The sequence below is a fragment of the Folsomia candida genome, unplaced genomic scaffold (genome assembly GCF_002217175.1).
Source record: "Folsomia candida strain VU population unplaced genomic scaffold, ASM221717v1 Fcan01_Sc014, whole genome shotgun sequence".
Classification (NCBI taxonomy): domain Eukaryota; kingdom Metazoa; phylum Arthropoda; class Collembola; order Entomobryomorpha; family Isotomidae; genus Folsomia; species Folsomia candida.
The window spans coordinates 3,888,698-3,916,643 of NW_019091206.1; the positions used below are offsets into that span (position 1 = coordinate 3,888,698).

A 27,946-nucleotide genomic window follows, 5' to 3' on the forward strand; every position below is an offset into this window, starting at 1 on the left:
TGCACTTGGGGATTAACTTGATGCTAATACAGGCTGTGTCAGTTGCTGCGACTTCATATATGTATTGTCAAACCCTTAAAAAAGTCATTTGTCAGTCAACAAAGTGCACAGTTTTAGGGACATGCTTAAATTTAAGGTCAACAGAGTGAATTCAAAATAATGTGCAGTAATAAATTAAAATCAAAATGCTGGTATTGTTGCAAATATTTGGAGTACAGTGTGTGTGGTGGGGCGGACATTGGAGAATCCGAGTGTCTCTCTCCAACTTGCAACCCGTTGCTGTTCGCAAACCGGGTATTTATAGGGTGAAATTCTGGCCCGAAATCCACAGTCGACTTTAGAGGTCCACACCGCACTTTTAACCAGAGCTGCTCCGAATGTAGGCAGAATGCAATGCCAGATAATATCAACCTACACAGTTTCTAGCTCACATAGTACAATCTCACATTGCTACGTACACACATAGATAGATACAGACTAACAACTCTTGTCAATATGAGGACACACAATCCAAAATTTTAACCCGCACACTGTGGTAAATAACTTCTTACAGTTCATTATATGCAAGTAAACAAGGTTCGTGAGACCAGTAAATTGCTCGAATAGCTGATTGGGCGTGCACTACTGCTTGTTTGTGACATTACATTTTTAACCACATAACTTACACCAGTTGACACCTTGTGAAAACATTTGTGAAAGCTGAAAAATGCATGGATTTAATTCTAAATTCCACCGTCGGGGTGGAAAATAAACAATTAATCCCAACATTTATCCTCGCACTGTAACACTTGTCATCAACGAAGCAATTGTCGTGTCGTTCTGTGTAGGCGTGCAATATTTACGAGGAGTGGAAACCATTGTGGGAAGAACAACAAACTGACTGACTGGACATTGAGTTGGGCCAGTTTTATGAAAGGGGTAAGTTTTCATAGGAATGATACAGCTTATTGTCACTCATCTAATCTTTGCCCGTCATGGAATATGTACAAGTTTGCTCCCAAACACAATGTAATTTGGGACAACTGGTCTTCATTAGAATATCGATCAGTCTCGTTAACAAAGTTCTTGTCATCTTGTTAGTCTCACTTTCCATTCCATTAGAATGTAATCCCTCAGGATTTTCTCGTACGCTACCCTCATAATTAAACTGACTCAGTCAACGGAATTACCGTGGGCAAAGACCGTTGAACAAGAAAGGCTGGCTCAAAGAAGATTTCGCCAGCAGCAAGACGTGGAATATATACATCTCTCCTCGCCTGGATGAGATGGACATTTTTGAGCGAAAATGATGGCGACGGAGAGAGAACATTTTCATCCTATCCTATTCATCAACCATTTCATGAGGCGGAAGCGAGATCTGCTTTGCTGCCTTCCCTTTCAATGTCTCCCCATTCAGCGGAGAGAGACTTGTTCATAATCCGTCTACCAGTCCTGTGTAAAAATGTAGGTTACACAAACTTCATCTTAATTCCAAATAAGCAGAATCAACTTTCTAATTAGATTTAAGTCCACCTGGAATGTTCGCTCATACTCATGAACGAACGGATCAAGGATGAAAGGCATGTACAAATCCTCCGTTTCATTAGGAAACTTTGAAAAGACGCTCTTCCCTTAATGCGCAACAAGTATAATTCTCCTCATTTTCGCAAAAAATAATATTTTCGCCACCTGCTTGGCATCCATAGTTCATCGCAAAACACGATTTATTATGCTGACCATACAGTGCAGTTTTTTCACGTCTGAATACGAAATTGAGCCAGGCATATGGATACATACGTCTCATATTCCCAAGCGACACAGCCCATAATAAATACATATGCAACTACATACGTAACATACGTTCACCATCACACACATGCATTTCACTCTCCAATCAATAATTCACTCCACCAAATCAATACGAAACCCAATTTAAAGTCCATTTTTAATGCCAATCCATCCAAATCTATACATCTAAACCTCAACAACAATTCATAATAACGTACATCACACACCCGCATCCCATCAACTTTCTTCTTTCATCGGGCCGATTCATGCAAACCATATTTTTCTACCAAGCAAGCGGAGGGCGAAATAATACCAAATAGACTCCTCCATTCGAATACTCACTCACCGATGCGGGTATAATTTTCCAATCATACCCACTCTTCGAAAATACCCATGCTACTTGCTCCACAAACTCGAGATAAACCAACCAATTTGACGACATTTTCCGTGGTTTTTGGTTGGTGGTGGCGGTGGTGGGGGGCACAAAAGCCACAACAACAGGACAGGTGCCTACCAATGTGCGAGAGAACACCAATCTACCACGCAGTGCTGGCTGTACACGTAAAATTCCGGACGGAGGAGCAAGCACAGCCAGGTTTGAAGTGAGCCACTTGAATGGAGAAAGTTAATGGAGGAGCTTCCAAAAATGAAATTTAAGCCACCAAGCGAGAGGTCTCTCTTTCTGTCTCATGTCAAATTATGGTGGTGGAACTCAATAATGGAGAGTATGCGATTTGGACTTTTGTATCCGCACTCTTGTTGTTGCACAGAAAGAAAACCTCAAAGTTATGAAGGACTTTGAATACTGTTACCCAATTTTGCATGCATAGTGGTACATCTAAACAGCTTTAGCATGCTTTCATCCAATTTTTCTCTCTCCACCGTTTTCGCCAACCTGTTTTACGCAACAGTTGTTGGCCAAAGGGATAGAAATAAAAAGTAATGAAATATCTCTTCTCGTACATATCTTTTATTAAAGTCGTAAGGATATGATAAATCCACTTTGGTTCACAAGTCGGGACCCTCCGTCCCCTCATAATATCCTTTGGAAGGCACGAACAATATTTATCAGGAAGGTATGGAAGGAACCACTTGTATTTTTCCACCACACTTAACAATACCTCTCCTCTCCAGTTGCAAGTAGCCAATTTGTTCTCATTAAATGAAATTACATTCTTGCCTCTATAATCGGTCTTTAACGAACACGACGTTATTTCTCCCACGCAAACAGCATACCAGAATATAATCATTTCAGACTGAAATATCTCCTAAAACTCGCAAAAAATAAAAAAGTCAAACGTCAAAGAGAAATGCTGCTTGGAACAGCATAAAAATAGCCTGGGAAATATTTCTATCCAATCTTTCACCCAATCGTTTGTAGGTATTCCGGATCGCATGTCCTCCTATTTACCCACAAAGAGACCACATTTCCAACCAAATTGATATCACGGGAAATGGCCACCCATCTCACAACTCTGTTGTTTCACTCAAACTGTCGTAGGTAATCGATTATGTTGGGCTGCATTAATTACACTTACGTACGTCAAACATCATTAATTATTGCGCGGGAGAGGACACATAGAACGTTCTCACAAATGATACGCAAATAATTTAGCAGCATAATTAAGCAGTTCATAACAAGATGTCCTTGTTATTTATACACAGGCCAAAACTGAATGAAGCAGCTAGAGGAGTGCAATAATGAGGAATTATCTGCGATGATTGAGGACTAAAAACTAAGTACTTCTCGAGTCAATAATTTGTGTGAAGACGGGGGAGGCAGGCAGGTAGCTGTGTTATTGATTAGGACCCACTCGCTCATAAAGTGTAATACAACCACTAATCAGTCATGTAAAAATGTCCATTCGCAGTTAAAGAGCGGGGGAGGCAGGAATGCATAAAACCTTGGACAATGGTTGCATTGTCGCGGCACGCCACGAAATGGAGAGATAACTATGATGAGCGGTGCGTGCTGTGAAGATACCGTGAGTCTAAATAACAGGTGTAATCAATATCTTTTGACGAGTGAGGAAGCGAGAGGGAGAAAAATTACGAGATATAGTTCAGTCAGTATCAAATACAAAGTCCACTTTCACCTGTCATCCAGAACACCCTGTTTTCTGCATGCATGGTAGCACTCAACCCATATCGTTCCAAGCTGTAAACCTGGCAAGAAGATAATTCAGAGTTTATGGTTTGAAGGGCTTTATGCACTTTGACTTATTATTACACAAGCCAAGTCGTATAACTGGCTGGACATGGATATGAGTGATAAACATTCGACTGCTATGCAGAATATTAATAGTATACATCCTCTACACGCATATACATACATACCCCGGTACGTTTATTAACTTTTAACATTGTGGCATGCAAACACATTACTCAGTCATTAAATTCCTCTTTATTACTGGAAAGTAAGAAAGTAGGCAGGATCACTAAGTCCAGTCCAGTAGAGAAATTCAATACTTTACGACATTTCTAGCCCTATTCACATGCAGCACATATTTACAACGTGTGTGCAGAGACCTTCATCCAACCTACAAAAAAGATGTGACAACAAGTCACTAAAAGTGTGTCGCAGGGAACAAATGATGCCAAAAAAATGATGGATTCGATTTAATAAAGCGTGTGTGTCATCCATTGTGTGGAGTGGTCGATGTAATTACCATGTAATTTTTAAGCTAAATTATCCAACAGTTAATAAAGTCCCATAAATCTTCCCTCAAATTGCTTTTTCGACCTTTCCCCACTTCAATAACGATGCGATGAATTTTATTTTTATCCGTTCGCTGCCAAGAAAGAGAGTCAACTTTGATTTTAATTCCTTTTGGCAGGTTCCTGAGCGGGACAACAAGTCATCCCAGCAAGACCGAGTGCTATGCTCGTACTTATTATCATACAAAGTATGAACAAGTGACGTTCTCAATCGTTCATTATATTTACGAGAGTAAAAAACAGTCTAACCTACCAACTTTGGAACATTACAAGAAAAACGTCCAACAAAATTCCAAGAATTCGGTCAAGGGGAGTTACCCTGTCCCACTGCTACATACGCCAAGTGGTACTCAACACTGAGAGTGCAGCGTTACTGCCAAATTATCTCTCCTTCGCCAACAACATCGCCTAAACCTCCACTCCAAGAGACAAAAATGGACAAAAATTCGAGTACAAAATCCAAAACTCGGGCTGAGTGAGGAGTTCTTGTTCACATTTATGGTAGTTATTCCATCTCAACCAAGTTAGTTGACTTGAGGGAGTTGTGCTCTAACTGTTCATAAAGCACTGTAAAAGAAGCACTCGAAATTTGGCTCATGGACAACACAGGCTAAAATAATTCACAATCCAATCACGCAAAGAGTGGTTGACTGGACGTGGCGAAAGTGTATGTTCAGTTGTACGTAGGTCGTCCACTACGCGCTTCCCCACAAACCATACGAGCATCTAACAAATTGAGGGAGTTATTTGGCTGGTTTAACTTGAAACTCGGCCAAAAGTGTCAATCTGCCTGCAGCAACAGAAGCACAATCTCCTCCATTTTCCATTCCAAGTTGGTTGAGAAGTAGACCGCCACCATTTCCGTGAATGAGGCAGCAGCGAGATAGTGCAAGTAAGGAAGAAAGGACAAACAATGCCTCGCCACGCCACGCCAGATTTTATCAGTGATAAAGCGATCCATACTTTTTAGTTTGCTGACTTTTCACTTTCACTCCACGTCGACTACACACACTTCAAACTACGGCATGGTTTCCCCACCCTCCATTCACAAAATCAATGCAAGCCTGTACACAACCGGGTTCCACTGCTGCTAATGTGCATGTCTCGTCCAAAGTCAGAGAGAGCTCCCGTGATAAATTGAGAAGAAAGAGATAGAGAAGGAGCAATTAAATATTACTCGGAGCTACCCGTGCTACTGCAGAGATTGAGATTGCAGTCTACAATAATCTAGTCAATTTAGCTCACGTCGACTTCCCATTGCTACAATTAAGTTTAGTGCACTTGGTGCTAATAAAGTTGGCAGCCCAACCAACGACTAATCTTACCAGCTACCTACCTAAACATTTAGTACGTATCCGTATACGCATACTTCCACTGCAGCTCTGGGAATTTGTTGGACTTCCCAATCAATCTTGAGCTTTTACTTTCCAAGAAAAAAAACAATCCGAGTTTATTATCATAACGAAACGGAGGGAACAAAGAAAAGTCAACCAGAGTGTCATTCGATATGCTCTGTCATTAATTCTCAAATTCTCCTCACCACCAGTCACCTCACAACATCATCGAAACGCCATTTACAAGATTCTCTCGAGTTAATTTTGGACTAAAAGAAGAAAGAAGACGACGATGACTGTGACTATGCACGTTGAAACCAACAAGGAAAAAAAGTAGACCCGTCATAAAAAACAACCGAGTGCAGTGCAGCAAACCTAACTTTTCCCCCTTTAGCTCCCAACTTGTACGTACTAAATATATATCGTCGTTAGTTAACCAAAGTGCTCGTTCCAAAAAGTTCCAAACACATTTGACTCCTCCAAAGTCTGTAAAAGTTTAAAGGAAAAGAACAGCAGTGAACGAACGACACAAGGAAACTCCTGCTACTTATTTCGACATAGATTATTATACGGATCGCTGTCTTGGCTGGTCGTCAGTCACTCACACAGATCACTTCCTTACGGATCAACAAGTTTTCTGGTTGCCATCTTATCTCCGCCTCCTCAGCCAAGATATTATCCGTAGGAGATAAGCCAACATGTCATGGGAGAGGGTGGCCTGAATTAAATAATACTCCGTCAATACCACGCCACGATAGATGGAGACGATCAGATAGAGAGTGAGAGTAAGGCCACGTAAGTAAACATAACTCTCACGGAGGAAGGATTTGTGGGTGTATAATTTTTGTCTCCAAATTTCTGCATCTTGCTGACAGACTCAGTCAACAATTCAAAGTTAATAGTCTGCATCGCCCTAATTTCCCCTTGGAGAGAAAAGTGTGACCCCATTGTGCAGCATGCAGTTGTTATTCTCCCACTGAACTCAACCAATTTGATGTCATCTCATCGGGAAAATTGTGAAACAGGAGGCGAGGAGTGAACTTGATCCATATACGTAAGAGAACAGCCACTGGTGATGATAAGCCCAAGTCGGACAAGGGGAAATGTAGATAATCATTAGATAGATCCAACCATTAGCGAGAAAGAGCAGGAGGCAGAAGACGAGGGTAAAAGTTTTGTCGACTGACTCGGGACCGGTGCTAGATATACGGACCACGTCTTTCTGGTGGAAGTGGTGATGCAGCAGTTGGCAGTGTTTCCACTTTTGAGTTGTACATTCGAGACATTTATCACTCAAACGTGATAACATTGCAAACTACGGAATACATAACGCAACATAACATACGTACGTACGTATGTAGCTAGATAGATAGCCAACTACTGACTCGAGGAGGATCCAGATTACTCTCACAAAACATAAGACGTCGTAGTAATAATAAAATAGTAAAAAAAAAAGTCGCCTACTTTCACCAAGGATTAGGTGACATAAACACAGAACGCACACAGCTCAGTATTCATAAGCTCTCCATTAATAATATGACTCTTGAGTTGGACTCGCACTATCAAAGCTTGATGGCCAGCAAGGGGAGATCCTCGTCCATGTGTGCACCCGGGTTTTCCGCGATGGAGACGCAAGCCATAGTGGCTGCAGCTGCAGCAGCGGGCAGGCGACAACAACTGCCCCCTCAGAACCTCAATGGTCGCAACTACTCTCAAGAAGACTCTCGTCAGTATGTGACTCGAGGTAGTGGAGGCAGCATGCACATTGCCAACGCCACGTCCACTCCAACAAGAACTAGAAAGCAGCATGGGGCGCATCGGAGTCAAAGTGCTCGAGTTCCAGGATCACAACGCCCCAAAGTAAAACGAAGGGAACAGGAATTGCAAGAATACCAACAGCATCTCGACCTCGCCTCCTCCGAAGGTGCTCTCAGAGACTGTCAAGAATCCTACAACCCTTTTCTCAACAAAGTCCCCAGCACGGGACGACTCGTGACTTCTACTTCGCTCGAAATGAGCCAAAACTCTCTCCATCAACAACACCCCCACCACCAAGGCACACCCCCGCCAATCCACCACCACCACCAACAGCAACAACAGCAGCAGCAAATCATCAACGCTGCCTTCCTCCTCGATGCCCCACGAGAATCGCCTCACCTCCGAAGGCGTCACAGCGGGGGCGGTTACGAGCGGAGAGGTTCCGCCGACCATAAAGGTCTGACCGAACAAGGGGACAAGTATGGCTATGGTGGAGGACCAGTCATCATTCCCACCATTGCCACCCCCGAAGGGTCCCCACTCCTCCCCATGCGACGAGGGGGGAACAATGGGGGGAGCAACATGAATTCAAACAGCAAGCCTGCAGGTCTCCCCAAGTCCCCCACCGCATCCCGCTCGGGTTCTCAGCGGAGAGTGAACTCGATGAAGAGTCCGCGGAGAACTCAGCAGGAGAGATACCTGGATGTTCCGGACAACAATCCGCAGACTTCGCCTGAGGACGAGGATGAAGAGTCGTACCGCCTGAGATCCTTCAGCCTAACTCCCAAAGGTGAGACGAAAAAGCTTTTTCTTCTCCCATCACTTCATGTTCAGGCACTTTTACTATTTTTTATCAAATTGCTTCTGCTGCATCCAACCGAGTTAGCTCACCTCACACCTTGCTTCCATCCACGATCGACCACCACTGCCCAATAATAGTACCTTCATGTCTATCGGGTTACTTACTTTCTCACAACTTTTTCCCCTCACTCTCCTTCACGAGAAACGAACAATTTCATTTGCCAAATAGGATTTCCTTCTTAACTTTTATAAACCCAATTCGTATTTTACCCACATCATCCATCCACACTTTTCCTACGTCTCAATTGCAAACCAGCCAGGTTACTGAAAATTTACAGCCCAACCACCAAAACGATGCATAAATATGCTACAAGCTTTACAACATTGCGGCAAATTGTCATCCGACAACATAATTTAAATTTTTATCCTCAGCCTATTTCGTAAGTAGTTGTTGGAATGTTGTAGCTATTTCATCCACTCTGCGGCCTTGTAAAGGCATACATAGTGCTGAGAGCATATTTGCATATGCAGGAGTGAGCGGAGTAGTGGTGCCCAATGTGGCTTTTGACCTGGAGAGAGAGAGAGAAGTAAAAGAAGAGAAAGTAAAGAAAAGGGAACGAAAGTGCGCTTCACCTTTGCTGACGACTGCTTTCCACAGCATTGCTCACTCAGTCAGTCTCTCCCTACCTGGGTCGTATTGCCCTTTGTATAATAAAACCCGTGCAGCCCAGCCCACTAATAAGTTCAATCATGCAGGAAAGAGAAAGTACAGCGTAGCTACTACGACTACTACGGCTGCTCTATTCAATATGGGATCGCGTGCATGCGAAATTCGATTTATGCTCTTTCGTTTTTATTGTTCTGCTGCTGCTCACGTTGCAAAGGAAATGCCAGGTTCTCCTCCGCACACGGGCCACGCCAGGTAGACGACCAAAATTCCTAAAGCAAGACGTCCGCATACTCGGCTGCACATTTTAATTCACTCAACGATTTGGGCCAATAACATCAAGAGACAGAGTCTCGATTCGCTGAATTTTACAAGCTCAGTTTCCGCCACTACGTCGTTATTGCGCAGTCAGTAAAATATTATCCCAAACAAAGAGTCAATTTGCATTTCAAACAAGTGCACTTTCGTTAAAAAGACATGACAATTTCGAGTGAAAGGCAGGCGAAGTTTCTCGGATTATTCATTTTGACGTCTTTTTCAGCGTGAATTAGTCAGCAGTCTCATCTTGACGATGATTACATAAAATCACCGTCGGATTACTGCCCATCACTTGTACATTCCCTCGGACTGAATGCCCGTTAAAACGTGTGGTAACTAAATTTATGGTGATGAAGAATTGACGAAATGACTCAAGGGTTACTCCTTATTTGATAAATGAAGGTACCGCACGTGCAAGCTAACCTAACCAACACAGCTATAGGTCTGCAGCATGGGAAAAGTCAGGGTCACGCCTGTGACGGGTCCATTTCTCAACTGAAATGTGTTACCATTCACAAAATGTATTGTTTGAGTGCAGCACTCATTTGGATAAGGAGATTAAAATAGGGGAATGAATGGAGGAAAGGGTGCATTTCCACACATATAAATAAAAGAGGAAATTACGCCTAAAAGGAGCAATAAATCAGCATGGAAAATTCACCAGTGTCACGAGCGCAGAAGACCGAGAACAAAGTACAATCTAATTCAACCATTTGCCACAAAGAGCAGGTAGCAGAGGTATGCAAGTAGGTGACACTGAAGGAATTGGCAATTTTCCTCAAGCAGTCTCCCTCTTCTCCCGTGAAGAATTGATTATGTTTTCTACGGCTGGTGAAAAGGAGGAGAAAATACAAAACAAGCCGCAGGTTGCACCTCTTACAAGCCCACCTTCGCATTCCTATTCATTCATTCCATCAACCGTCCCAATAACACTGATACATCGCCACCACTCTTGCAAATCCACTTTGCCAATTCATCATTCCGCAAAGGATCACAAAACTTTCAACTGCACCACACGAATCGTTAGCTTTCAACAGAGCGTGGTATTCCGTGCCACGTATAACATGCCGTATTCAAATCATCCACGAGGTGAGGTCTAGTCGAAATCTCGTCTCATGATGAATTGTGGGTGATAATAATGATATGAAACCTTAAAGAGCAAAAGTCACTCATCCCGTCTCAAAATTGCGTGAATTCGAGGCGGAAAAAAAGCATTTACTAAAAATCAAAGTAGATCGTAGCCACGAACCAACCAGTGGCAGCATGCAGTACGTAATACGTATGTACAAAGAATGATGATGAGAAGAAGGCCAATGTATTGTAAATGTCACTGGTGCAAAGAGAGAGAGAGAGAGGCGAGAACCAATACTCGATTACGAGTTGGAAAATAGCCAACACTTATCAGATTGAACCGAGAAATGCTCTCCAATAATCCAGAGTTTTTCTGCGCTTATTTTGGGATCAAGAAAATGAAAATCATACAACTCTGCTCTCACTCTCGTTCGTAGTAGCCGTGTGTAGGACGTTGTGCAACAAACCACCACGAGAGGAGGAGGAGGATGATATGCGAGGATACGATATTTTTAATGCCTGGCTCGACACAATATTGCAACTAGAGAAAAAAAAATATTGGTGGTGGCAACGAAGCCAGCAGCAACAGCCGGTTGTAGTTAAACATTCAAAACCGACTCTCCAATCCGCCTCAAGCATGCCAAGCGGAGAGATTTTCTAAAAACTTACAGAGATGAAGTGAAGCTTATTGAGCCATATATTGGAGGAAAACATGAGAAAGGCAGGCCCTTTCTCCAATACAAGTGGATATGGTTACATTGGAGTGAGTGCGGCATGCATGGGACGATACTTGCCGTTTTTCCATCCACGTCTCGTGACAGAATCCAATCCAATTTTTGCATCCTGCAAACCCACATGAAACATTAGTTATGACTGTAATCGACGCCTTAAATTATACAGAGCTCCCACTTCATGCCAATCCGGCTAACAAGACCAACCACTCTTTCCGTCGTGGATATACTGTTAATGAAGTATAAATACTGGTGGACTTTTCTATACACTTGGTGATTGGCCTACTTTGACTTTCATAACCGATGCAGTTACATAATCCCACAAAGTACATGTACCCATCTCTTCATCTTGAGCAATCTGTCTGCAGAATTGTGTGAACATTCCAAGGAAAATTGCTCAATAGACAACAGGCTGCTCGTACTTAGGATTAGTTCTCATTATTGACACTTTTGACACGTATCCCGCAGCTGTCAATTACGTTTTTGAATCCACGATATCCATTATAATAAAAACAAAGGCTCGTGTATCTCGTCTGACACATGCCCCTCCAAATAACATGAAGCCCATGTTCACTTCACATTCCCCCATCAATCTGTGGACAGGGGAATCCCAACCAACAATTTCACCCATTGTGAGCGGAAAAAGTTGACAGAAGCTGAGTGAGCGACCTTGTCTGTGTGCCTTGCTTTCGTTGAACACTCAGCTTTCACCCTCCACGACTTCACATGCAGCTCAAATCATGGTTTCTTTCGTTTTATGCGGGTGCCAATTTCCGGCCTGCTTCCTTTCTCCAAGTCCCAAGTTCGATTCCACAATCAGTTCCGATTTTCTCAAGAATTGTGAAAACATAAAATCAAACAGCCATCGAGGCACAGACGTTTGGCTAAAACAAAGCTTATACATCTATATTCTGTATATGCGCCATTTTAGTTGACAAGCATTGTTGCGACTCGTGACATAGAGAGCGCGTCCAGAAAGCACCCTACATGGCCATTCCTCATTCGAAATTAGTAGTAGGACCAAAGTTCATAACGTAAATTTCATTTCCTCTCACCATCACCAGCCGTTTGGTATGCAAGGCCAAAAAGTTGATAATAATACATAATATGCAACTTGTCTCTCGCATGCGAGTAGGAAGGAGCAGTAAAAGATGGGAATAAGACCGAGATGATATAATTAAATTAGTGAGCCTGAGTCAGAGCAATAATAGTGAAGGTCTCATCTTGTGAGACATCCGTCCCAACTTTGGGTGATTAGTGAAAGTCTTAGAAAGAAAAGTGCTAGGGACAGATAGACTTTTCGCCTACAGTCCTGAGACTGCTGTTGCCCGACGACGTCCTCCTTAAGATTAGCACTAAATAGTGTACGAGAGGAAGGAGAGGGGAAGCTAGCACACATGTTCATGCAATGATTTTCTTCTCGTGAAAGCTAATCCGCACTACGAAAGCTGAAGGGAACATAATTGAAACTCAAATTTGTCAAGGAGAACTGAGCACAAGCGACGACTTGGAAAGCACGGTCATTGCTCAACCCTCGGAGTAAACTAGTCCAAGTACTACATACTTGGTTCGTTGGGGTGTTTTTTTAAAAGAAGACAGCAGAATTTGAATAGAGATTCGATGAGATTTCTTGGTGGCAGTCCACAGTGTTCAAAGAGGCCAATTTATTGGAAGTAATTCCCCGAGCACTTTTCTCTTAATATTTTTGCATTTTCCGAGCTCTGGGGGGTCAAAGACGTGCCCATAAAAAATTTGACGAGCCAATTTCGCCGAATGTCGACCCTAAAATGTCTAAATTTCAAAATCGGCGAAATTGGCTGTCGACATTGCCAAAAGTGCTAGAATATTTATTTTGAATGCTGGGGGAGTATTAGTTTTAAATTTGAGCTTTATAGGATCATGTCGAAAATTCGACAAGTCGACGCCATTCCCTTACGACATGGGTCAATTTCACTTGCGACGCACTTTTTAGCCCTAGCTGAAGCTAGATATCGATTTTTACTACTCTACGTCATGTTGAGTTTCGCCTGTTTTGGACAATTTCGACATGATTTTTTTCAATGTTCCCGGCCATGTTTCATGGAAATGTGCAAATTTCAGAACTCCATTTTTTCAGAATATGTACATACCAATGGGGGCCATCATTTACAACCATTTTCAGAGTTTGAAGTTTGCACTCTTCGGAGAACCACGCCCCTAAAGTAGGGGTGTTTTGCCTTTCGCCAAACTTTGACCTGCAATAACTTTTTTTGTTTATGGACCGATTTTGATGAAATTTTTTTAGAAGGTGTAGAATCGCTTAGCACACAAGTTTGGACTGGGCGATTGACCCTAAACCCACTAGGAAAAAACCACACCCAAAGTGGGTGTGGCTCGTCAAATTTTTTATGGGCACGTCTTTGACCCCCCAGAGCTCGGAAAATGCAAAAATATTAAGAGAAAAGTGCTCGGGGAATTACTTCCAATAAATTGGCCTCTTTGAACACTGTGCAGTCTAGAAAAATGACTCGTCGTAACATTTGGTTTTACGGATTTGAGGAAATTACGCAGTTGTGAAATACTGCAGGGTTCAGTTCCTTCAGTGGATGGGATGTGCTACATCCATATCTGCCAAACGGACTCGGACAACTTTTACTACGTACACACAGAGATCTCATCTGAATAATAATAACAGGAGACGAGAATCTCACCATGAACAAGGATGAGGACAGAATAAGTGGAATGACCTTTTTCTGCATGCAAACAAATCTTGCCTGTTGTCAACATAATGTCTCATCTGTTCTGTTCCTAATCTCGTAAGTGGGAAAAGCTCAGCAGCTTGACCTGAAACGCTCCAAGTACGTTGGCGACAACGCAAAGATTTCATCGTCTAAGGACGAGCAGGAAGTACTCCCATCCAAGTCTTGCATTAATAGTTAAATATCAGAAAAATTAATAAGCCGACGAGTTGTGCATTGTTCCCTTCCTTGGAATTAGTCAGTTTTAATATTCTCTCGTTCAGTATCATTGCGCCGTTCTTTCCGGGTGGAGAGGCTGGCTGTTGGAGCCGAGTGACTTTTTCGTATAAATAGTTTCAAAATTTATGCGAAAGTTGATCTAATGAAGGCTTATTGGCTACGTGAGCGGAAGACACAAAACATAACCTGACCTGGTAGATTCTCCGAATTTTCAATCGCCACCACACAAGTCTGACATGTTTTTGTAAGTCTGCCGCGCAAGGTAATTGATTAGGTACGGTGGCAATCTTCTAAAAATCAACATCGATAACCAGACACCAGTCATAACATACACAACTCTTTACATCATGAGAAGAATATTTTTTTGGAAACATCAGCACCTCTGCAGACGACTGCATACTAAATTCTAATCCTAAGAGGACTACATACTCCTCTTTCCAGATTGAAAGCCATAAAAAATGCCGCTAAATAGTCAGAGGGACGCCAATCAGCTCTGTTTCATGACATCACGAACCTTTGACTTTAGACTTTGCTCGGTGCCGAAAAAACTAAAGAGCTGATGATGTAAATGTAACGGATAGGAATGATTTACGATTATAGTTTTTACTCTGCTGCGAAATACGGCGAGATGCAGTGAGATCAGCAGTGACGAAAATGGCATGGGGCACAAGAGCCGCTATAGTGCACACGTGCGTATTCTCACTATAAACACATCTGCCTCAATTAGAATTTCCAGTTGACAACGAACGATGACGCAAACGGTATGCAAGTGTAGTGGGTAGAATAAAGACGTCCTTCTTATTAGTTACGCCATGCATGCACAACAACTTCCGCAACGTTTTTTCCCATCGACTCTCGCTCTATGACATCATCAAACTTTACGACTGCATCCACAGAGGAGCCAACTTTCTGAATGTGCGTAAGTTCAGAAAAAATAAGTAGGAAACGAAGAGCGACAGTTAACAGAGGGCTCATTTATCTCTGGGTCGGGTGGCTGGCAGCTCCAGAGAATAAAAAAAGAACGGATATGCAGAAAGATCCATCACGTCTGCACATTTTGCAAGAGGAGGATTGCATTTTTTTTTTAGCTCGCCCATCAATTTTAGAAAGATATTCATTTTTAATCAGATCTACATTACATATTTCACCCTTGTAAATTCTAAGCTATGAACTGTGTACACAGTTGGGTTGTATTGCCACGTAACACGCGAGTCAAGCCGTTTCGACATGGAACCAGTAATAGAAGATGTCCTTCGTTCTAACTTTTCCTGCTCCAGCCAATTCCAGAGATATTTTCGGATTAACCCAACTACTTCATATCCCAACGTATAGTACAATATGTCAGGCAGCAGCCTGTGTGTACATGTTCTCCAGAATTACCTCCCATGCATCTCGCCCGTCGCCCCATTCCCGGCCACACAAGAGCTTTATCTATTCCACATATGTATTGTGTAGTACTGCATGTCATCCTCATGCTAAAACTGACAATTTATAGTTCCCCCCACGAATGAATAAAACGAAACTACATTCTTAACCGCAACAGCAACCCGTCACAACATCGAGAAATTCAAATTTGAAGAATGTTTGGCTTGGAGTAGTGAAATTGACTGAGGAGTAGCAGATGCACCAGAGTATGTATGCATAAAATCAGCCGCAATCTCCGAAACCGGCCACAATTTCATTTTGCATAACCTACTACAAACTTGTACCACGGAGGTAATAAGATGATCATAAGATCAGATGAGGGAATCAAAATATCTCACAAGACAAGGAAACCAACCAACCATTCATCTACCCACCAACCAACTAGCACACAGCTCAAAACTTTCACCCGTAGCACTGCCCGTTCTAATTCTCACAGACTTGAAAACTTGCATAAAAATAAAACAATGCTCGAAAACCTACGTCTGTGGTGCGACTGAGAAGCACGAGAAGGAGAGCTAAGGAGATACAGAAGAGTCTTTTTGAAAAGTAAATCAGTGAGACAGACGTTGAAGGGATCGGAGCATAGTCGTCATCTCCATCACACAAACAAACAACACTCCCATTCGCTCTATTTGCTCTACAGAATTGGTTTAAATCAACCATGAAATGGGATTATTTTCCTACTATTTATTTCCCCGAGATATTTATTTTCGGCAACAGCTAGCGACAGAGAATACGGGTGTGCGCATTATAGACGACCCAATACTTCAAATACAGCTCTGGGCAAAAAGAAATTGCTTCCTTTGATGAAGAGGAAGGTCAATGACTATCTTATTTGACGAGATACAACAATTGCATAACAATAATAAATAAATACAACGTCACAATTCTCGGTTGAAATTTTACCAAGGTGTCTCATTTCCAAAAAGCGAGTAGAAAGTGCAGTGCAACAAGGGACACGGTTTTGTAACGACTGCCTTGACACGTGAAGGATGCTAACCGACTAATAACTCTATTTTCGTTGAAATGACCGTACAACGTCACTCTCGGCAGGTTGATGAACACATATTTCAAAATTAGTTTTCCACATTTTCATTTGTGCGCAACTTTAGCTTGGATTGACAATTGAGTTCAGCCAAAGGAGGAACTCGAGTCCTTCTCAACCAAAAGTTTGTATGAATTTCACCACTGCCAACTACACGATTTTCACATTATGGGCAACTTGCTCCTTGTCGACAACAGTCAATCAATCTGTCCGGCTCCGAGAATGACACTCCTCTCGCCGATGGTGTGAAACTCATCATTTCCCACACACACACAAAAACTTGTTTGAATTGAACTTTCAGAATTCAACATATGCGAAATGAAATGACCTCTGCTATTCTGTTCTGAGAGCGAGATTTAGTGAGCAGCTCTCCACGTATGCATGGAGTGACTTGATGTGACCACGTCCATCACGTTGTTGTAGCTTTTTCTTGGGCATCCGCCACCAACAAAGAGTTGGAACTTGGAAGGTCAAGTGGTGGGAAACATGGCGCGGTACTTGAGAGCATGTAGGAAGGAAAGTTGAATCAGTTCAAGAGAAAACCATTAAAAGTTATGCCGCGAAAATAGTGCTTCGATCTCATAAAAATTGGCCACATTAATGGAGGAGACTGTGTAGAGATAGGGCAGCTTGTATGTGGGTGGACCATAACAGCATCTCAACAGAGACACTCGAGGAATTGAAATCAGGAAGGAGCCATTGTCGAGGCGAGATCTTGAGGGCATACAGCGTGTTTAAAAGGGATAAGAACTTTTAGTTTTCCGGTACACTGCACTTACCGGCTCGTCCTTTGCTAGTCAACATACGTCCGTATAGCATTGAGATTTAAGATGTACGCCTGCATGTAGCACGTGTATGTATATGGCACTCTATAAGACGGGGTTGGCGGAAATGTGGGTAAAAGTAGAGCATCTTGTCTTTGTCATAAATACTTAATGACTTAAACTTTCCTAGCTCTTTTCGTAAAAACGTTTCCAAGTTGAGATCAGCCAAGCCAAAATTCACTCTGCCGTCAGTCGGAAGAATACACTCGGGTACTCCTGCAAAACAGAACAATTCTTCCCTAAACCCATTCAACGAACACGGGGATCACAATTCCAAACCTTTCCCCAATTTTCTCCACTTGTTCCGCTACGCTTACTCGCTCAGCCAAGCCAAATCCAACACAGCATACACGATTACACTCACAGACTCCTAATCCGACCAGCTCTTATCCAAACATCAACTTGTGCAAAATTCAGGGAGAGTGAGCAGCGGAAGCAAGTCTTGCTAATTGATGGGTTTCCTGTTACAATAATTATACCTACCTAGATATTTGCCTTTTTGGGCATCATACACATTACTGGCATTTGATCTAGCTCTTGCAACATGTGTAATGGCTTTGTATGAACATGCCCAAGATAATCATTGGCATTAGTATTGGCAGTTTGGTACATACTCAACTGTTTATTATTCCGCAGGGATCGTGAACCGAGGAGACTCATTTAGACGAAGACGTTCTCGCAGCAACAGCTTGATCCCCACTCCCACCACTCCAGACCCACAACAGGGAGGAAACAATGGGGCCTTCACATCCGAAGATGGACTCCTCATGCCGGCCAACCTTAGCAGCAGAGCCAACAGTCGCAACAACAGCAGACGCTCCTCTCGTGCGTCTCCCAATCAAACGCCAAACCAGAGTCCGCGACCAAGCATTGTCCCACAGCCACCGTCCCCCACCGGCCCCACCACCCACTACAGAGTGGCCATGATTGGAGGGAGAGGAGTGGGCAAGTCAGCCCTAATCTCACAATTTCTCACCTCCGACTCAATCAACGCCTACGACGGCCAAGACGGTAGGTTGATTTTCTTTCATCAATCCATTCATTCTCTGTGTATGTACTATACAAATCCAGCGAATCGTGCAGTCAGAGCATGTCAGCAGACTTCCTGACGTAAGGGTGAGATTAGAGTCGCATTCTGTCAGCACGGGAGAAATCAACGATCAATTATATTTTCATTTGAGAGAGATAAGTGCTATTTACCCTGTCAATTGTGTTTGCATGTAACATGACAAATTCATAGCAGGAAGGCAGGCTGGGAAATAGAGTCAACTGTGGAGAATGACCCCCAATGGTGGGATAAAAAAGACGTGGAATGCAGATTTTCAAACAAGTGATGTTAACAACAATGTGAATTGCGAGGTGTGTGTAATGTAAGCTGTCTGGCTGCTTCACGTCCTTTCTCCAGTCCAACACACTCACACACGTCAGCCTGGCTTACATGCATTGTCATACTTTCACCTTTTCCTGACAGCCTCATAAAACATGAAAGGGTGAAAGTGCCATCACAAAGTGGAGAGGAGACACTCATGCTCGCTCACTCACTGTACAGTTACCAACCACCACGAGGGCGAGAAATAAGAAGCTGCAACGTTAATATTTTAAACCAACCCAAGTACAAAATTCATCTCCTACAGCGCAACCCCGTTATCTTAGGCTTCCGGATGTCAATTTTGAATCTACGAGACCGCGTGCATAATCACACCTAGTAAATATGTGCCACCGATTAGGCGCTATGCTCGCCTGCCCTCACTAATAGGCTATGAATCCTAGAAAACGCCAATAAAATTCACGCATTTTTCGTGCTTTGTGACCATCATACTAAACTTTTTGGTTACATGCACTCGTCAAATACGTACAAATGGTGTTTTTAACATGAAACGCCTTGTATAATCACCACTCGAAAATTTTAAACTTTTTAAATTTTCAAGACGTATAAAGTTTTTCAAAAAATGCACACCCTTCCAAAAAAAATCATCCTGCAATAGACAGCCTCTGGCCCTCTTTTTCAGAGAGAGGAAAAAAACTTAAGACTGCTGCTTGGACAATAAACTAGACTTGAGAGTTTAGCTATGTATGTATGAAAAAAGTTGGGAAAAGAAGACCTTTCACTAAACGTCCGTGTAAGTGAAAACTTTTAAACTAAATCAAACAACAGTTTCAACAACTTTCTTATTTATTACAAAGATTTTCCAGTTGGTGTACTCTCCATTTTCCGCACACCAGCGCTCTCCCTTCTAAAAGAGCATATTCTAACCTGATCTGACCTACTCGAACCTTTCTCTTGTTTAGTGGAAATTGCTTAGTGACAGCAAGATGTGGCCTCTAATAATATGGCCCCATGCACACACGATACTGAGCGATATTGAAAACCACGATAACAGATTAGAGTTAACGAGGGCTGGGAATTCGAGTTGATGGAAATGGAGTCCAGAGAAAGGATGTGATTACGTTCCTTCAGCATTTGGAAAGTTTGAAATAAAGATGTGATGCAAATCGCACAAACATGCCACATTTCCTCCTCTCCAAACTTGAGAGAAAGAATCATTCGCAGATTTTAAATCCATATTCCACCCAGTTTTTCTGCAAGTGTTTACAAGACCACCAGCCCACCCGATTCTTCTCATCGCTCATTCTATATACCACCTGCCCCTATAAAGACAATGCACCTCCATTGAATTCATCTCCACGTCGCTCCTATCTTCACACCAGCAACTATGTAACCTGTTAACTAATCCACTCGGATAAAACTTTTTACTCTCACAATCCTCTCTTGCCAAAAAAGCCTATTCAATTGCACGCGAAATTTCTGGGGAATATGTATTCTTCGAAAAGCTCTTTATCTCTCATCATTTGCAGCACACTCGCCCACGAACCAGTCGGAGCAGCAAAGCAAGGTTTCGAGACCTTGGAAAATTGAGTGCGACTCCTCATCAAATTTGCATGTCGATGGACTTTTTATACTGATTACTCCCGCTGATACTGATACACCATTTCGCACTTGAACGGAGATAAATCGTCACTTGAATTGGGCGATATTCAAATTTAAGGAGTTCATTCCTTAACAAAGGGCCAATTTGCAAGTCTAAAACTCCTTCTACTGCCAGCCTTCTCCGAAATCAGGAAAGAAAAATTGGTTCGGGTGACACCTGTGCAGGATCACATCATCAACTGCAGTCGACATAACGATCGTGTTGTCTTCCTGGGGTGTCCATAAAAATAAATTTAGCAGGAAGAAAACACATATCGATCAAGGAAAACGTACTCGTGTTGCTGGAAGCGCAGAGTGGGGACAATACAGCCAATTCAAATTCATCTCTTAGGCCATCCATAAACTTAAAGATTATGTCACCCACTCGGTTTTAAAAAGCTGGTAAATAGTGAGAACATGCATGAGATACATACATACTCTAAAATTATTGTTGCAGGTCACCTCATTTGCATAAATCTCACTATACCCATTTTCGGCGATACGGGTTTCCCATGTTCAGTAAACGCTGTCTCTTGCTAAGGCGTCCAAACATGTAGCAAATGAGGTGACACGCTGGAATAATTCTAGAGAAGATGAACGCATATAGTCGGCACGGCTGAAATATACCAAACTGCATCAAGGAAACAATTTATATCGAAAGTGGATGTACAAGAAAAAGTCGTTATCATATTTTTATGAGCATCTGCACTTTTCACGAAACAGAACAGTAGCATCCGTACTTAAAAAACTAGTCGAGATTTTGCAGCTTTGGAGAAGTAGGATTTCTGTCGGAGATTTCAGAGAACGATGCTGTACTGGCTGAGGCGGCTTCTCGATCGAGGTGGTCGAGAAGCCGCCTCAGCCAGTGGACACTTTTATTGCAAGAGACGTTCCAAGCAGCGAAAGATTGATCGAGTGCGCGGCTTACTATACATCCCTCTGAATTTTATGCGAAAATCCTGACGAGTCATAAACCCAGCAGAAGTCTACATGCAGACCGATGTATACAAAGTGCTTCATTATCTCCCTCGACCACACACATTTTCACATACAACAAACGTACCAAAGCCTTAGCGGCCGAGATTATAGATAACTCGTCGTCCTTTTTAGACCAAAATGTCTCCTCAAGACCAGTCCATCCGGTACTTATTCAAAATATGAGGATTTTGAGTACTAAAAAATCCTTGCCTAATATTGCCTATATTCATATGAGCATCCCTACCCATCGTATTAATACGAATGATTTTAATTTTCTCCATTTCCATACGCGTCACTTTCTCTCCCTATACAGCTTTGTCCTACGAAATTTGGGTTGGATGTGACAGGCTAACAAGCAAATCAAAACACATTCTCAATTGGAACACTCAACTTGACATGCTTCACAACGGAAACAAATGTGTGGCGTATACGTATATTTACAATGGCAACCTCATCCTATTTGTAGTCAACTTTCGTGTCGGATGGAAAGTCAGAGACTTTCGTATTGATTTAAGCAAGCATATTTATTAGTTTTACCCGTCTAATTTTCCTCCACATCTCAATTATTTGAACATGACCCATCCTTACATGAAAATAAACCTTCATGGTGAAAGTGACACCGCGACTTGAGGTGCATGTGAAGCTGTTTTCGTGCCTACAAAATGTTTACAAACGACTATCAAAGAAACTGACTGAGAAGTCTTGAAATATGGAGCATCATAATTCGCATTTCCAACTTATTTTGAGCTGAAGGAAACAACACCAGTCTGTTTGATTTCAAAAGACCAAAGTTGCTGGTGGTTTGTAATACAAACAAACTTTGTATCACTTTACTATTTTTTTTTGCCGATTGAACGTTTTCTAACCAAACACCCAAGACGAAATATTCTCAACGCTTGCAAAAACTATTGCTGAGCTGACTGATTGCATCTCACAGCTTCTAAAATTTCATAATACTGTCATAACGCGCAAACGTCATGCATTACGATACTTTTTTTAAAATATCACACCTTTCTAAAAATAATACAACGCGGTGGTGTGAACCTGCTAAACGTAGAGGCGGCCCATGTGCAATTATGTAACAATATTTTGAAACATGTATACATAGCACAAGGCCAACTCATCCAAATGTCAAAGCCAAGTCTTGAGAAATTGTAAATCATCTCTGTTTGTGTGTGTATGTACATTTTCAGACCGAATGACTTTCATTATCAAGGTACAACATTTGTATTTGTGTATTTTGTGAACATGTTGCAGATGTGGAGGGAGAGAAGACCGTGTCCGTGATGCTGAACGGGGAAGAATCGGAAATTACTTTCTTCAAGATGAATAACACGAAAGTAAGTCCTGGCAGATATGCAATTACGTTACGCCAACAGCAGTCTGTAGAGATTTCTTAATAACAAAAATTCAAATGTGTGTAGTCTCATCTAAGCATTTTTTTGATGAGATTTCCAGCCAACCAACCAACCAAGCTTTAAATTATCATCATGATATACTTTGACAGAAATATAAACATCAACATTAGTTTGAATATTATTTCGTCCATCAACACTGTGACATACGATCTCAAAGCTATTTAGCAAGGAAAGCAAAGTGGGCAGTGACAGTTGAACAAGTTGTTGATTTGGTTGGCTGGTGGCTACATGTGCAAGAAAGAGATAAACCATTCTGGATGGCCACACTGCCACCATATCCACGAGAACAATCTTGCTCGCCACCCACCTTCCCACCCACTTGACAGCGAACCTGAACGAGGTGCAAGTGTGGTTAATGACGAGAAGCATAAATATGAGAATTGATGAGATTGTTGCCAATATCGGTCTCAGGATTTCTTGCCATTTAATTTCAGACGGAACTGAACCGACTCACACCACCAGATGGTTTTCTTCTCGTCTACTCCGTCGTGGATCGAGCCAGCTTTCAGAGGATGGAAACCGAACTTCGAAGACTCCAAGAAATGGATCTCCTCAGAACCAAGGCTGTTGTTATTGTGGCCAATAAAATTGACTTAGCCAGAAGCAGAGTAATAGGAACTCAAGGTGACATTTATATCTGTTTATCGCATCCTACACATGACACGAGAGCTTTCCCCCCACCATCATTGCTTACTTGTACACTGCAAGTTGTGCTCCCTACTGTTCACACACGGAAGAAACTAACCAACTTTTATCACGACCAGTCCAATAACCAAGAAACCCATCCTCTTTGATATACAAAAATAATAATTGCACACGACAAATCTCATTGCCTTCAAGCATTTCCACATCCAATCCAATTTATGAACGCAAATTAAGGTGATCCAATTATTTATTTGAGATGGTTTTTTTGCAGATGGTCGATGCATTGCCGTCGCTAACCGTGTCAAATTTATGGAGATTTCCGTCGGAATTAATCACAACGTTGATGAGCTCCTCGTTGGAATTCTACATCAAATTCGATTAAAAATAGAACTTTGTGGTAAGCAATAAATTTTGACCTTACGAGTCCTGCAAACATGTGATTGTTTTCCAGTCACACGACGACATATTCCAAATGAGACAAGGGAGAGATGACGTGTCGACAGTGTTTTTCCCTATTTTTCAAGGGCAGGGAGATAAGTGCCCGAGTGGAATGCATGTGAAAGTTGAGCTCCTTCTCAACAAATATACATAATGGAAAAATTGCCGACGAAAGTTGGACAAAAATAAATAGTCAGGAATAGTGAGGAATGGAAATGAGATGTCCTTGTTCGTCCTCCCACATTATTGTTGAAATCAGACAGCAGTAGTTCGTCCCCCCACTTTCGTCAAACCTGTCCAACCACCATCAGCGACTAGGAGTACTTGTATAGTCAAATTATAGAGAATTGGAGAGTTATGTAGGAAGATGAAGAAGCGTGGTTGTTCTCATTCAAAGTTTTCATCAGAACCCTCCTGATTCAAAGTAAATAAGAAAAAGCTGGTAATCTTCAAGCAAACTGGTTCAATTGAAATGGAAAAAAGCAAATCCCACACCACCAACAGACAAACAACCGGGATTCAAATCTGTATACGAGAAGGGATAAAGTACATGTGAAGGGACTGATAAAAGAAGCAAAGAAAGCGGAGCAATTTCATTCAGATTCCCATTAAATATCCCGAAAGACTTTAGAATACGAGAAGGACCAAAAGCTTTAAAGATTGTGATCCAATAGAAAAGGAGAAGATGTATGATTGGGGAATCAGACTTGTTGAACAATAAACAAAGCATTATTATTTTTTTACTGCTAGAATCCAATCACAAGGAGACCCTATTGTGGAGAAAGTTTTGAGCAAATATGATCAAAAGAGCACTACTGCCTATTCAAACTGTCAGATTATTATTTGTCTTGCAGCCTCTTTCCTCGCTGTCCGTAATAGCTAGCGTATCCTCCTCTATCTACTTATGCTTTCTAGTCCAAAAATAATACTGCCGATTGTACCCGGCTGTGATACACGTAAGAGTAATCCGAATCATTTTTATACTCGGTTGTTCTTTTCACAGGAACTCAAGATCATTGGTGCAAACATCGAGGGATTCTAAAAGCCAGTGCTAAGGCGAGGCAAATGCTGACTTGGTTGTTGGGAAAAGAAGACGCAAAGTTTAAGAACTGTGAAAACCTTCACATCCTCTAATTATTGGAGACACCTAGGCTAAACTTGTCATCACAATTTGGTGGAGAACATCAAGAAGAAGCAGATCCAGGAATAATCCAGTCGAGTCCAATAACGTCAAAACCTCGGGAATGATTAATTTTTAATTTTTCATAAAATATTGCGAAGACAAATTGACCACGAAATTATGCTACGAAAAAGCCTACAATTACCTTCCTCCCAAATTAACCTCCCTCCCTCATTCCGCTATTCAATAGTAATATTTTCGCCATTTATATAACCAGAATAATATATCTAGCAAAAAATCATATTTCTGAAAATACTATTAAATTATATAGAGAAGCGGTTTGGCATTGCATTTTACCAAACACGACAATCACTCTACCCATTTATTCAAGATAATTATGGTGAATTGAAAACTATAGAAAATTTATAAGATCTTGGTTACAGATTTCATGCAGGTTCAACTTCTACCCAGTAAACGCTTCTCTTTTTTATTCTAGCTCTAAACTAGCAACTACAGTAATTGTAGAATGTAATCTATTTTACTTTGAATCTGGATCGATATAGAAGAGTTTGTCCACGGGAATGGGCGAGGGAGGAAGTTTATAGTTGTTCACGAGTATGTAAGAGTTTTGGAATACTCATTTTACAAAAAAATGCTTTGGAAATTGGATGGAATGCAATGCAAACTGTCTCTGCTTCCGTCATTTTAGTTTTTATGCAATTTTATATTGAAACCGTTTAATTGTTCCAAAGTTCAAACATTAAAAATGGATCAAACAAGAATTTAATCGAGGTCCACGAGTTAAATCCTACTTTAAACCCCGTGAAATTAAACGACTACGAGATTTATAAATCGATGTGTACATAATGTATTTAATGATTGTCAGTGTGACATGGATAATATTAAATTCCCAACTAACAATGTGTTGCTCGCCCATATAGAAACTATATATATATTTCCCTACTGATAAGTGCACGGATGTGAACAGCGAATTTATGCTATAAATATGATGTGTTGTGTGTACCGATGGTAATGCAAGTTATTCATACAGAGAAGAGGGCTGTGAATGTCAATAATACTTATTATTTTTTAAGTAACTACACAAAAAACGGCAAGGGTAAATCCGATAAATGTTATTCACATACTGTAAACTTATCTATTTTGCCACTCATTGGTAACTTTTGACTCTAAAGTGTTGTGTCTGGCGAAATGACTGCATAATCGAAATATAATATTATTCCTGAACGACTGGTTGGGCGGAATGACGCAAGAATTTTGTAATCTTTGAGAATAATTACGTTAACTCTAATTTTATACTTTCCTTCTACAAAGCACCCATCTTTACAACTGTTACTCATATTTTATAACCGTAGTGCAGCAGTGATTTACTTATTCTACTAAAGTACCACCTGGACTTGAAATTATGTCTAATTGTGTAGAAACTGTGTAAATACAATTTTCAACTAGAGTACAATTATTCAAGTGTAATAGAAGGAAATCAAACCACATCCAAGTGGGTAAATTAAGTGCAATGAAATTGATTCAATTAACGATGGTGCGTAATCTAATCCTTAAATCCCTTAAAATTGATATTCACTAACTGATATTATATTTCTATGTATGATCATATTATGTAAGTAAATAATTATACTGGTTAAGAAATATGTGTTATGGCAGTGAATTATGAATGAAATTGGTAATATGAAAAACTCTAAATAAATATGTTTTTTGAAAATTTGATAAAGATTTCTTTCCCGGAGCATTTAGTTGAAATTGATAGAAGTACGGAAGCAGTATTATGTTGAATTAATATATGCACATACCGAGTAACCAACCAGTTCATCAATTTGGGGAGATTCTTCTTCCAAAGTTTTAAACTGCTGCATTGTGTGTGATGATAGTGCACGTCATTTCGTTCTTAGGGAGAATATTATATTGAAGACAACTACAATAATTGACTACGGTGTTTTGTATGAAAATAAAAAAAATCTAGTTTTGACGACTGTTGTTTGATTGTTTGCGTAGGCTATTCTTCCATCTCTTTCCCTTTTGGCTTCAATTTTCTTTGCAAAGTCTTGGCCTTCTGAGCCATTTCTTCTTCATCTCGCTGCTTACGAAATTCTACAGCAAAATCCACTTCTTTGGAAAGCTCAATAATCTTTTTCTATAAAAAAATGATAGCATAATATGAATATATATAATAGTTTAATAGATTCGGTTTACACTTCAACCAAGAAATATTTTTTCAACACTTACAGCAAGTTGTAGCTGCTTTTCAGCCCTCTTTATTTTGCGTGAGCCAGGTGGGGTGGGTCTGCCATCGATGAAGGAATAATCTGGACCGTCTGTCAAGGGTCCAGAAGCAGTGGGATTTACGGAGAGTCCTTGCCTACGTGCAGTACGATTACAATTAACAAAGGAACAATTCTGCTTTCATGAAGAAGATAGATAACAGAACAAGTTGATTAATTAAAATAAAGCAAACGTACTCTTTCCTCCATGCTCCTACAGCAGAAAGGCAAGGCGAGACGTGATAATTCTTAACTAGATTCCCTCGTGCCCCTACAATATAATGTTAAATTGTAGAAATTGGTACTCAATCAAATCCCGCTTTGTTTTTTGTGCTTACTAAAGTAATTTAACTGGGCCCCAACCCGTCTGCCAAAGCAGGTCGCCACGACTAGAATTTTGGATGACATTATGCCCTTGCCTTGCCTGAAGAAGACCAACCAGCGACTGGTGAGGTCGACAATTAAATTTAGCAATCCGAAAATAATGCGAGGAAGGACCACGCTGAATTGACTCTGCACGTGTGAGATTGTTGAAGGAGCCGGAGTTCGGACTGGCCGCGAGTGGTGCAGAGGGCAGATAATGCGAAAGACTGGCACTCATGGTCTCATCTCAAATGGCACAATGCAATGCTGACTCTTGGACTATGAAAATTGAGACGAAGCTTTTTAACC

General features: G+C 41.3%; 2 protein-coding genes across 2 annotated transcripts; one reads left to right on the top strand and one right to left on the bottom strand.

The window, feature by feature from the left end:
* Positions 1–340: 340 nt before the first annotated feature.
* LOC110856011 lies at positions 341–26,477 on the top strand. Its single transcript, XM_022104454.2, has 7 exons — positions 341–918; positions 4,605–8,367; positions 18,053–18,427; positions 22,620–22,702; positions 23,215–23,404; positions 23,697–23,822; positions 24,867–26,477. The coding sequence occupies exons 2-7, from the start codon at positions 7,356–7,358 to the stop codon at positions 24,995–24,997; spliced, it is 1,917 nt and encodes a 638-aa protein (XP_021960146.1). The 5' UTR covers positions 341–918; positions 4,605–7,355; the 3' UTR covers positions 24,998–26,477.
* On the bottom strand, positions 26,047–27,838 carry LOC110856012 (39S ribosomal protein L52, mitochondrial). The gene is made up of 4 exons (XM_022104455.2): positions 27,613–27,838; positions 27,473–27,545; positions 27,240–27,372; positions 26,047–27,147 (listed from the first exon to the last, which is right to left on the bottom strand). The coding sequence occupies exons 1-4, from the start codon at positions 27,680–27,682 to the stop codon at positions 27,010–27,012; spliced, it is 414 nt and encodes a 137-aa protein (XP_021960147.1). The 5' UTR covers positions 27,683–27,838; the 3' UTR covers positions 26,047–27,009.
* Positions 27,839–27,946: the final 108 nt, after the last annotated feature.